The sequence below is a fragment of the Amblyomma mixtum genome, chromosome 3 (assembly GCF_055824585.1).
Source record: "Amblyomma mixtum isolate Tamu chromosome 3, ASM5582458v1, whole genome shotgun sequence".
NCBI lineage: Eukaryota > Metazoa > Arthropoda > Arachnida > Ixodida > Ixodidae > Amblyomma > Amblyomma mixtum.
The window spans coordinates 220,306,827-220,319,271 of NC_143014.1; the positions used below are offsets into that span (position 1 = coordinate 220,306,827).

The window sequence follows — 12,445 nt, forward strand, 5'->3', positions numbered from 1 at the left end:
CCTGACTTTAAGCTCTTTAATAACATCCTTCCGCTGACAACCCTCCGCCCCCCCCCCCCCCCCCTTGCCTCCCCCCACTTAATCCAAACTGCCTCGTCGTTATGCCTTCCTACACAAAGGATGAATAAGGAGTGTTAGTGGAGTAATATGCCTCACATACTAGGCGTTTTTCCTTTTTTCGTGCTGCTCTTACTGAAACTTTGTTTTCCCCGCGCATATCTTCGCTACGGGCTCCCTTCTGTACGCGAGCACAATAAAGCAACAAGAAGTGCACGTTTCGTCCCGTTTTCATAGCTTGGCTGGCGGGCATGAGAACTGTGCCATTAGGAGATAAAAAAAAAAGCACGGGACAGGTTATTGCCCGCATTCTGGCACGCGCTGACCTGCCCAGACGCGCCTGGCGGCCAATGGCAGCGCTATGACAGAGATTGAGCGCGTAGATGAGATCGAGCGCCCTAAGGCACAACTAAGGAAGGCATCATTCAGTCAAGCATTCTTTACCCCGCAAAAAGCCATCCGCTGAAGCCTACACTTGTCGAGTTCGCCCGTTGTTGATGCATCAAAAGCGCAGCACACGCACATTTGTCCGCATTCAGTGCCAGCACAAACCCTCCTAGCCAATCTAGTGTGCATATGCTTTCTTCAGTGCATGCTTCATTGAGACTACCGCCGCATTGTGCACTGCGCTCACGTATGGCGCCCTAACACGCAAGTTCTCCACGTGTTTCAAGCCGTCGAGGCAGTTGATAACGACGTTTCAATGCTGATACAGCGGTCGCGATGCTGGTCGCTGGGTCCTCACGGAAGCATTTCGACGGCGGGTGAAATACAAAGATGCCCATGTGTACTGGTGAATCGATGCACGGTAAAAAACCCAGGTTGTCCAGCTAACCCGACCAGGAGCCCGTCGGCGACCACACTCTCGTGGTCAGCAGCGGCCTCGAAAAACACGTGAATTCGCGTGCTGGTGCCTCAGTTCTGTTCTTTGCCGTTACTCGGCACTGCTTTTTTTCTGTACCTGCTCGCCGGTATCAGTCTAGCGCCACAGCAGCGGGCGAAAAGAGCGCGTTGTAACGATAAGCCGGGCCTCGGGTGGGCATCGAGCGAAGGCTGACCGTGATTGGGTGTTCCATTCGATGCACGCTAAAGATGCACTGGCGGCTGCCACTGGCGCACCTTCGGCAGGTGAGTGCGACCGGGACGTGCTCAGCTACTCGCACGTGCTGTCGTCGCCGGGCTACCCGTACGGCTACCCGCCCCTCCAGAACTGCCTGTACCGGGTGTGGCGCGCCGACAGCTCCGTCTGCCTGCTTGAGCTCGACGTGCGAGACTTCCAGCTGAACCAGCGCGACTGCTTCAGGGACTATCTCGGCCTGCCGGACGGGACGCAGTTCTGCGGCCAGGTGTCGGGAACCAGTGAGAGCGCCATCCCCCCCGCGCCTTCCGCGCAGCTGCGAGCCTCAGGGAAAGCGCCACGCCGCGAACGCGGAAATGGACAGAGGGTCTCGCTTCAGCCAACACGTGACCGTCGCAGTACAGCAAATGTCGTGAGATGAATCGAAATGTCGCGGTTTTCCGGAAACTTGCGAGAAAGCCTTCGCGACAGAGGCAGCTGATCAGAAGGTAGTAACCCGCAGCCAAATATTTTTATTATTTTCGCTCCCATAGGTGTCGAACGTACTCTACGCTTGGCGGCAGGTCCGTTGTCCGTCAGTCGCAAAACGTGGCGACGCTCCCAGGAGCATTTTCCGGGCTCGTATCACCCAGGTCATTTATCGGCACATAAACAGCGAGATGCGCAGCTCTGTACCAAGGTGCAACAGGCACCAGAGCACAATACAACGCCTCCACCGTGTCTTCTGGACATGTTATGAGCAATGTGGATACAGAGCATGACAGCGGCGCCGACTACGCTGTTACAGATTGTACGCAGTAATGGTGTACAGCCTCCCTGATTTTTAATAATATAGCGCGAGCGTCGACCGAACTGCTGGTCAGCGCCTTATAACGGCGATAAGCGTGCAACAAGGCGAGAGTTCGCGCACGCGCACGAAGGCAGAGTGTCGTCTGCTATGCTGTTCCGAGCACGAGGGCACACGCCCTGCCACAATATCAGTTCGCTAGATCCCGCCAAGCCGTAGAGCGCATGCGCATGATTAATATGTGAGACTGCATGAGACATGATTTCTTTCCCTCTTTTTTTTTTTGCCTACTACGGGAGGCCAGCCTGGCGATGCAAAGTTACGATAAGAAAAAATAAAAGGAAAGGAAGTATCACATATTAATCATGCGCATGCGCTCTACGACGTGGCGGGATTTAGCGAACTGATATTGTGGCAGGGCGTGTGTCCTCGTGCTCGGAACAGCGTAGCAGACGACGCTCTGCCTTCGTGCGCGTGCGCGAACTCTCGCCTTGTTGCACGCTTATCGCCGTTATAAGGCGCTGACCAGCAGTTTGGTCGACGCTCGCGCTATATTATTAAAAATCAGGGAGGCTGTACATGTACCATTTCTTGTAGTTTGACTCTAAAACGCGTGTCGCAACCAATAGTAGCTGATACAATGATGAAAATTTTGCTTGGCTCGCTCAAAATGTTCACAAGACCTGCATTGTTGCCGCGAAGGGTTAAAATAGACGAACGACCTTTTCTGTCAAAGAACTCCGAGCTAGCCTCTTAGCTTGTGGAGAGCGCTTCTGACGGTCAGTCGGGTATATGTAGGCTTGAACTGCAAAAGTATCGATTGACGACTAATATCATTAAAGCTTTCCAATTGTAAGCGGAAGGGCCCGGCGAACGAACGTAAAAACCGGCGCCGTTAGCGCGACGAAAAGTGCGCGCACGTCGTTACTGAAGATTGCGTGCCGCGCACCTTGTACTGTCGTGAGCGCTGCGTCCTTAAATCACTCTGTCCATTTCCACCTTCGGTGGCACTGCATGCTTGTGGCGCAGATTACAACGAATAACTCAGGATTAATACCCTTCGTCGTACATTTAACTTTTCACGAATTCTTGCTTCAGGCAATCTTCCTCAGTCGCATATTATCAGTGTCATATTATCACAGCATCTTAACATAGCGTCGGGAGACTGTCAGAGGGAAAGACAAAAGGAAGTATAGAGCAGGCCAGTATGTCAATTATATAGTTATAAATGAATAATTAAAGTGGACAGCTAGCAAGGTAACAGCAGAGGGCCTGTTTTGAGTTAACGTGCCCTGACCAGCTGCTCTTGCTGGTGAAAGAGGGAAGCATAGAGAGAGAGAAAAAAAAAGACAAATGACAGTGCAGCCAGTGGCAACATGCACCTCCGGAGAAGTTAGGCATAGCGTACAGGATCCGCATGTCACTAGGAGTAGAAGTCAGGTCGAGAGCCGCTCCAACCCAACGGTCCACGCGCGCCAACTTCCTTTCCACCACTGCCCTCCAGAGCTGCTGGAATTCACCCCCGGCTCCGACACGCTGCAGCTCAAGTTCGTCAGCGACGCGTACGGCTCTGGCAAGGGCTTCAACATACTCTTGCGCCAGAGGCCCAACTCCTGCCGGGGACCGGCGCTGCTCGGTGCGTTGGGCGCCTTTCCCCATAGCGCCGCGCTAAGCGCGCGTGCGAAGCGTCGCGGTCCGCCCTCCCGACATCTCTCGAAGCATCCGTGGCGACCGCGCCGAGGCTAGGAGCATTCCGCGCGCGTACCCCCTCGCGGCCTTCTCCTACGCGTCGGTCGCCACGGATCTTCAAACTGTCGCGGGCTGACGGCGATTCTCTGAAATAGTTTTCCTCCGAGCTGCCACGTTGTCTGAAGTGTACGCGCCTGCACAGCCGAGAAATAACACGCATGACAGCGTCCGTGACCGCCTCGGGCGCTGGACTCGTGCACCGCGAAGGGCCGTGCTGCCAACGCCCACCCGCCTGAAGCCCACTCCGACCGCCCCTACTCACTACTTGCCTCATCCCGCCCTCAGCGCTCGTTCGCGTCCACCGCAACTGGCGTGGCAGCGTTGGAACACATGCACCCGGTGAGGTTACGCCTTGTCCTAAATAACCGTGAGAAAACTAAAAACAGCGCAAAAACTGGACCAAAATATGCTTTCAATTCTCTTTCCTTTTTAAATAAACACGTTCACTGTTTGGTGAGCACTTCTCTGTTTCCACCGCTTCTTTTTCTCCCGTTTTTCTCTCGCTGTTTCTAGTTTTCTTTCAAGGAGTGTAAACAACCAGTCCGCATGTTCACTCTGATCCTCAATCACCACGGCACTGCTCCCACACGCAGCCAGCCGAGTGCACCGCTTGATGCTATACTGTGCATTCCGGATACCTGCCTGCGTACATCCACTTTCCTTGATGTGTTTGTTCCTGCGCGCATTTTATCCCAAGTTGCACCATTGAAATGTTGCATAGTTGTACTAAGGCATTCATACAAACGCAGCGAATGATATTAGCTACCTTTTCTGTTTTAGTTTCGTTTTTTACGCATTGTTAATAGTCTAAACGCGACATGTCTTCAAAAGGTCTGGGTGACCCAGTAGAGAAGGCGCACAACTCTAAAAGGTGTCACGGAACGCTGAACATCTGGAAATAGGGCCTGCCTGGTGCTGCTCTGCAAAGACGCGGGGATGTGCGGCAACCGCCGGGTCTTCCACTTTCTATGTCGCTTCGCTGCATGGCGAGCTTCTGGTCGAGCGGCGGGCGCAAGCTGGCATTTGCCTTCCTCTGCATTAGCTCTCTGCTGAGCCCAGCGTATTCGCCGCTCATTTAAATGACCCCCGTCTACACTGCAGAAACACAGGCACAATAAGGAGAGGCTCGTCCTTTTCTGCGCAAAAGTGAGCGCGGCTGCTATGACGCAGAGCCCCCATGGCACTAGCCGATTCGCTCCATGACATCATTCGATTTCGGATTCATTGAGCAGTGACTGCGATTCGTATATGGAGTCCTGGGGCCGTATTCTGTAAGCTGTAAGGTCATTTTCCTTTCTATTCCATTTCGACCTTTGTCATTGGTAGCGTCTCCTACTGCCGTAAGGCGTTAAAGCAGACGTCACGCTGGTCGCGGCAGAAACATGCCCATGATGCCACCTCCCTGCATACACGCGTCTCGAGCCCACGTCGCACTGGCCGACTGGCGCCAACATCCACCAGTAATGGACCAAGACGATGCGCTCGGCACGCCTGGCGAGCGTTATCGCAGCCAATTTCAGTCGTTTGTGCCACGAATTGGTGCAGCGTAGTCCGCATGACTCAGCCGGACTGGATGCGGCGGCGGGACCCTGGCTAGTGCCGGCGCCGTGACTAGACCGGCTGTGTCTGCGATTAGCTGTTAGGTTTCCTACCTGCTGTTGCTTTCGTCACATTAACGCCACGGCCAAATGAAGTCGATCGTTACAGAATACGGCCCCTGTTTAAATTCCTACTTAGAAAGTATGCTACTGAGAAAATTTTAGTGTATATAGCTGCGCATAGAACATGCTCTGGGATAAGCTTAGCCGGTGTCGTGGTGTGTTATAACCGAAAACTCCCGCCTTAACCTCCCGGCCAGCGGGGATGTCATCCTGCTGAGCCGTGATCTTCACGGGGCAGGGGGCGGGGATACAGCTGTCCCTGCCACGTATACCGTCTTTGCCAAAATAACCAGGCAACGCGGCTGGCTTGTCAGCCGTGTAATGGAGTCCTTAGGGCACCCCTAAAGGTCGAAAGGATTCGAAAGTTGAGGAAAAGGGTTCTCCTTACGCTACAGAGATTTAGAGCTTAAGGGTTGCCAAAAGTTATCCGCTACGAGGCTAAGAAACAACCCCGTTGCCTGGTTACTTTTGTCAAAGACGGTGCTTTTTCGCCCGGCTGAACGATGAAAGGCAGCGGGTTCTTTTTTTTTTTACATCAAAAGCTGTTAAGCGCCCGTTCTTGGGTGGTTTCGTGTCGTCGTTATCGTAGCAGCAGTAGTAGTATGTTGTAGTCGTCGGAGTAACCGGTAGGTGTGTTGCCATGGGAACCACTCGGAGGGTGGTTACCATGGCAAGAGGAGGGTATGAATTGAGTGGAGGAATCCGTAACCGGCGGGTGGTTAGTCCCGGAACCATCCAGAGGGTGGTTACCGCGGAAGGAGGAGGTTATCAGGAGAGCGGAGAGATCCCCAACCGGAGGATGGTTACCGTGGAAGGGAGAGGGTATGGCGAGAGCGTAAGAAGGTGCGACCGGTGGGTGGTTGTCATGGGAACCATGCGGAGGATAGTTAACCTGGAAGGAGCAGGAGAGTTACCGTAAAAGGAGCAGGGTATGGCTAGAGTGTAGGAAAGCGTAACTGTAAGGTCGTTACCATGAACACCGTCCGGAAGGTGGTTACCGTGGAAGGAGGAAGGTATGGCGAGAGCGTAAGGCTCAAGCGGATGGACCCTGAGGGCAGTTACCCTGGAAGGAGGAGGGTACGACTAGAGCATACAAATGCATAACCAGAGCGTGGTTACAACGGCAACCATACGGAAGGTGGTTACCATAGAAGGAGGAGGAAGAGTGTGGCGAGAGTGAAGGAATATAGCACGGCGTATCTGCGGCAGCTGCTGCGAAATTAGCCACCCAAGGAGAGGTTCATATATTGCACCGCGCGCCTACAGCGGCGGACTGTATAGGAGAGCTAGCCGAAAAGCGAGTATCCGGGGAAAGCTAAAAAGAGTGCTCTAGAACTACATACGTATGAAGTCGCGCTCATATTCTCTCCCTCAACGTATCGTAAAATATAAATACCTCAACAGCTGTCGCTGAATCTCGCGTTACGCAGTGATAACCGCCCTGTCAATTTTTGGCATTCTACTAACTTGTGCAGCCTTCCTACAGGAAACTGCTCAAAATTACAGCGCAACTTTTTGTTAGGGGACACATAGCTCTAGCCGACTTTCGGCGAAGTTAGCCCGAAATTCCTATATTTTGTAGAATGCTGCGAAAATCTTGGGGACGTATATGTTGTACGAAAGATCGAAGACATGTTCCCGAAAGTCAACCACAGAGTTCCAAGTTGTAGAAAGGCGCAATAAAAAAAAATACAGACGAAAAGCATTGTCAAGTGGAACGGAATCGAGTCAGGCTGCTTCTGAGGGCGTACGTGTGTGCACAGGAAAAAGCGGTGAGGGGGAAGGGGGAGGAGAGTTCTCAGCAGCGCTCAGCAAACATAGCTTGCTAGCTGGCTAAGCGCCGCGATTCGGCATTGCCAGCAGAGAGCGATTCCAGCAGTGCCAGCAATCGCGCTGGCATTGCTGGAATCGGGCATGGGTAGCGCTAGGCGGCACCATTCCCCACTGTAGCTCTAGTTTTGCTGTCATTGCTGCGTCATTATGGAATTGTAGGACACATCCTTATATGTCGAGGAGGATGGGGGGGAAACGACTTTGAAACGAGCTACCGGGTAGATACAAAGCGCAGTCTGTTCTGTCACTACGGCGTTGACCATAACTTTGGGTGCTGTCAAAGTAGTAGCCGTCATCACGCCCTCATCATCATCATCATCAAAATGCGGGACAGCCGCAGTCCCGTGCTTATGGAATCGAACTGTTTCAAAGAACACCAAAAAATAGAGCCATATATTGTCCATGTGCTCCCAAAAAGTGGAGCTAAGAGTGACTGCATATAGACTACGTTCGCTGTGTTTCGAAAACGTTAGGACGCACTAAGATCGTTTATATTTTCTACGCTATTAAATAGAATAATGACATGATCCATGATGTTGTGTGAAAGCGTGTTGGGCGATCTTACGCAGCTACCTACTGCGTGGCAGAAGGCCTTTCCTCTCCTCCTACTCGAGACCTCCAATGAGGAGTTGTCTCTGTTCGTGCATTTCGTCAACATACGAAAGGTCTGGACAATCGTCGAGAGTTCTCACTGCGCTTCATACAGCTTTCCCCGTAACGTATACAGCTATGATGAAAGTTTACTTTCCTCTACCTTTTGAACAGTAACCTTCGGCTGCAGGTATATTGCACGTTGCAACAAGCTTTTAAATGGTAAACTGCCTGACTGGAACGGGTGTGCGAACAGGCGTGCGGCTGAATCAAAATGCCATCTTTTACCGCTTGAACTCGGGGTCAGAACCCGCAACAGCGCCTAGTCGGAGCGGGAGCGCCCCAGCAGTTGCGCCGAGAAGGCCCTGATCGTTCGCGTACTATGTTATTACAGTTTTGCATTCCGTGTTCTTACTTTGAATGGTTTGAATGGTTTCACCAGTTGCAAACGGCTCATTTTGTGCAGGTTTTAGTGCACTCTTCGCGGTCACAAAAGTATTCAGTGCGGAGAAGGCTTTAACGACCACTACCGATCGAATGCGCACTGTTTGTTAATTCCGCCAGTCATGGCGTTTGTACGCGGTGTTCAGTTTGAGCGTCCTTCATTTTACTTTACCGTAAATCAAACTTAAAATGCTAAAATTGCGCTGCCTTATTTCGGGAACTCGCTGTTCGAAGCGGGTCGTGATGATTGATTTCAGGATTATAGCCACCACTTACCACAATGACTAGTGCAGTGAAGCTTGTTATTCCGAGCGTTTTCTAAATTCTAAAAGCTGAAATGGCTATTACTAACAATCAGCTACAAATCTTTAGTCACAAACATTCACCTAACAGTAATATCGTTTCAGTAATGGAAAGCTGGACGAGTTGGTTTTGCTTGTGAAACATGGCGCATAAAAACGAGTACTAGTACAGAGAATTTAGTTCACCAGCTTGCTAGCTAACATGATACTCCTGTTTTCTAATATTTGCTAACACTGATATACTATAACGCAAAATTAATTTTTATACTCCAGATACCTGCTTTTAAAAATTGCTGGCGAGCTTCATTGAAACACAGACCGTCGCTTCATGTAGTGAGGCACTAATCGTTCCATCGCCACCCGCAGCCCTGCTTTCAGCGGTAAAAAGGGATCACCCTGCTGTCCTCTTGGCGAGTTACAGCGCCAGGGTTGAGACATACTCGTCAGAGCAGCAGAGACGAGTCGACTACGCAGGCTCAACGTCATTCGCTTGCTCCCTCCCCCTGCTCTCCGCTGCTGCTGCCGACGTCTGATTATCGCCGCTGAGAGGCACCGCTATAGTTGCACAGCCGCTTGCTTGGCTGCTTCGCACCCTAACGAAGCACTCGCCATTTGCTCTCGCTTGAAAACATACCGTGTTTCGTTCAAATCGCATACATGTACTACCTTCCGTGAGCAAACGCGTGAGACCGCTGCGAGCGCGTTGCTGAATTACATCTCCGCGTTGCACAACAGCGTTTCGTTTCGAGAACGGCGCAGTGCGCACGTGCTTCATTATTTTTTGTTGTTGTTTAAAGGTACGTACTTGCGCAAGCAAGACGGGCAAACGAAGTAATACAAACCGCATGCGACCCTTTAGAACACGTGACCCACATGTGCTTCATGCACGGCCCGATGGTGACTTATTCCTTCCGGCGAACTTGTTGCACTCTCAGACATCTTTATTTGAGCGAGCCGCCCCTAGCGCTATAGCCAGCCCCGAATGTGGATCGATGGTGTTGCAAGATGGCGTGGTGGCATCACTTGAGTGATCTAAAGTGCACCGCTGTTTCTTTCCCCGGTTTGACGCGGACCATGGAAGTGCTCGGCTCGCTCTCCACGAACCCAAGCGACGGGTCACGCGGGCACACTGCGCCGGTCTCGACACAAGGCGTTTTTCCTTTAGGTGGAGCGCCGATGCAGTTCGGCAAACGCTCGCAGGGATCTCTAGCTTTTACTCATGATAGTACCTACGTGCAGCCATCACGGGCAAGGTAAGTGTCGCGACTTCTACAGTACACTACATGCTTACATTTATGACGACGCAAGCCTTAGACGCGCGCACGGTGCGTGATAAGACGCACATGGTGCGTAGCTAAGTGTACAAACGCTAGGGGTTAAGGGCATTGAGAAGTCAAAGCAAATTATTGTGCCGATGGGAAATTGGTTCAGGACATAAAACGCAGAGAAGCTGAAACGCTATAGAAAATTCGTGACCACTCAAGTCACCTGCAAAAGTTCGCATGCCACATGCACTAAACTCGTATACTCTTGGTCTCTGCAGATGTGTTGCACAGTCTGCATTACTCTTGAGTAGAGCACTCGAGTGACGAACTGCCCTGTAAACAAGGTGGCACCTTACCGAAAACCACGGGCTGCTTTCTAATTTCAGTTTCTATTTTTTGGAGCGGAGTGCTCGAGCGCACTGCTCGAAGGTAGTGCACGCTGTACGCCGCAGTCACACGCCCTGAATTTGTCGGCAAGCAACTTTTTTTTTTTAATTGTTGCCCCACTGTCTACTGCGGCACGCACCGCAACACGACAGCCTGTGCCAACTGCCGCCAACTCTCGTGGCAGGCGTGTGCGACCAGAGGCTGGCGGCCGCATCGTCGTTGATCCGCTCGCCGGGCTACCCGCGCGGCTACGGGCCCAACCTGCGCTGCCGCTACACGGTGCTGCGGCTGAACCGCAACGTGTGCCGTCTCCAGGTGCTCTTCAGGCGCTTCAGCCTCGAGAACAGCTTCGGCTGCAGGAAAGACTACCTCGAGATGCCCGACAGGAGCAGGGTCTGCGGCCGCTACGCCGGCAGCCGTGAGTACGCCGCTCGGCGCGCCCTTCGAGAATGCGTGCAGAGTGGCATACGCGTTGTGTTGCCGCAACGTTCCGGCTTTGCGCGTCCACGGCGGGCCGACTAGCTCGCCACGCGTGAAAGTGCGGCTTTCACGGACGACGGAGCAGTAATACCTACTCGGTTCGTCCGGCGCTGTTCGCTCTCACATTTTTCACCTGTCCATGTGCCCGTGACCTCGCTTCGCACTTCGTTCGTTAGCGCCTTGTTGGCAGCACGGTACATGTGGTTGCGCAATGGCTTTCTGTGCTGCGCGGCCAAGACGGACGCCACCAAGCACTCCTTGAGTGTGCCCCTCCCTTTTCGATTCGGCAGTCAAGCATGTCAGTGTGCTCATTGCGTCACGTTCCATTACGTGACTTACATTAGCAACCTCTTCTAGTCTCTAAGGCTTTCTATAAAGTTACGCGAAATACCTTCCCTCATGCACTTCGTCTTCCCGACGTTCCCCGCCCGTGGTTCAGCCACCGCCTGCCTGCGCGTTGTGCAACCAAGGCGCTTCTGACTTTCCTTACTGCCACAGAAATAAATTAGACTGCATTAATATCTTGAGTTTGCATGCTTGTGTGCATTTTACTGCGAGAGCAATGCCACTATACCCCCCTCCCCGGATCGAAGTCTGCTGAAGTGAAGCCTCTACCCTCCAGAAGCAGCACCCACCACCCTTCAACCCCCCCCCCCTCCCTCCTGGTTAGGGGGCTGCCCACCCACTCTCTGCCACCCTAGAAACATTTCCGCCCACTTCACCCTCCTGAAAAATTCTGTCGCATGTGTGAAGCCTCGGCTTTGAGTAAAAGAAGAGTCCTTAGGAGTATTGGAGGCCTCTGGCAAAAGCATCCAATAGAGTACAAACATAGAAGTCATCTAGGGCAAATCCAACTGCTCTCGCAGAAGTGTTGCATCAGATGTCTGATCGTCCCGTAATTGTTTGTACTGACGCGGCCGTGCGGTGAAACTGACTGATATCGGTACAGACGTGTGACTGAAAGTACAGTTCATTCGGCTTGCCAAATCCAGCAGCAGGCTTTGCGAGTATATGTTCTATTCGGAAGCAGTTGCGTCAATGGTGGTTTAAAGGCCGAGCTTTACAAAAGGCTGCTCGCATGCCAAAGAAAAACAAGAAACAAATCTGCTTTGTACGCACGCCAAGAAATAAGAAAAAACTTGCCCCGTTCTGTTAAAGGGGCCCAGAAACACTATCTTAGTTGATTATTTTGCCTGTTGATCGTATACAGTAAGTTAAAATGGTGCTATTAGAGTTGGTAATACCGCGTATATTCCGTTTTTTAATATTTTAATGTCCTCCCAAAAACAAATTCATGGCTCTGATGGTGTCCACACACAGTGGCGGGTTTCAGCAGCGGATATGACATCACCTGGCGCGAGCTTGATGATTGTACTAACAGTAAATATACTGCAAATTGTGTGAATAAATAGAGAAACATTTTGTCACCTGTCTGCGTTTTATATCAGATCAACAAAAACAACTTGTTTGTCTTAGATAAAAGCCCTGCAAAGCAAGTAAAATAAAAATACACCACCAGGGGCTCTGGCATGGAAATGACACTGCCAGTCTCAGCAAGAACGAGTTACAGAGAGCAGGCAACCGTGGAGTGCAAACTTCCGCGACGTGCTCTGGCAGGCTGTTTTGATTGGTTGCGCCAGGTGCCGTCATCGGGAGAGCGAAATAGGAGGGGGAAGCCCCGCCAAAATCGAGTTGAGGGCAGCGTTTTGTTTGCTTGTATTTTGAAATTTCTTCATTGAATAACTCCAGTTGCTGTGCATCGATTCCTGTAATTCTTTTTAAGTCAGCATCTGTGTGACATAAAGAACCCA

At 51.8% G+C, this 12,445-nt stretch overlaps 1 protein-coding gene across 5 annotated transcripts in view; it reads left to right on the forward strand.

Annotated features, from left to right (window-relative positions):
• The window catches only part of LOC149353742 (dorsal-ventral patterning tolloid-like protein 1), a 44,284-nt gene that overhangs the window by 14,849 nt on the left and 16,990 nt on the right, over positions 1–12,445 (forward strand). For 2 of the 5 annotated variants that reach the window (XM_089582759.1, XM_089582761.1), the window contains 3 exons: positions 1,150–1,416; positions 3,427–3,558; positions 10,339–10,572. In XM_089582759.1, coding sequence (XP_089438885.1) covers positions 1,150–1,416; positions 3,427–3,558; positions 10,339–10,572 — 633 coding nt within the window. The remainder of the gene's footprint in view (positions 1–1,149; positions 1,417–3,426; positions 3,559–10,338; positions 10,573–12,445) is intronic. The other 3 variants (XM_089582760.1, XM_089582762.1, XM_089582763.1) reach the window with 2 other exon arrangements.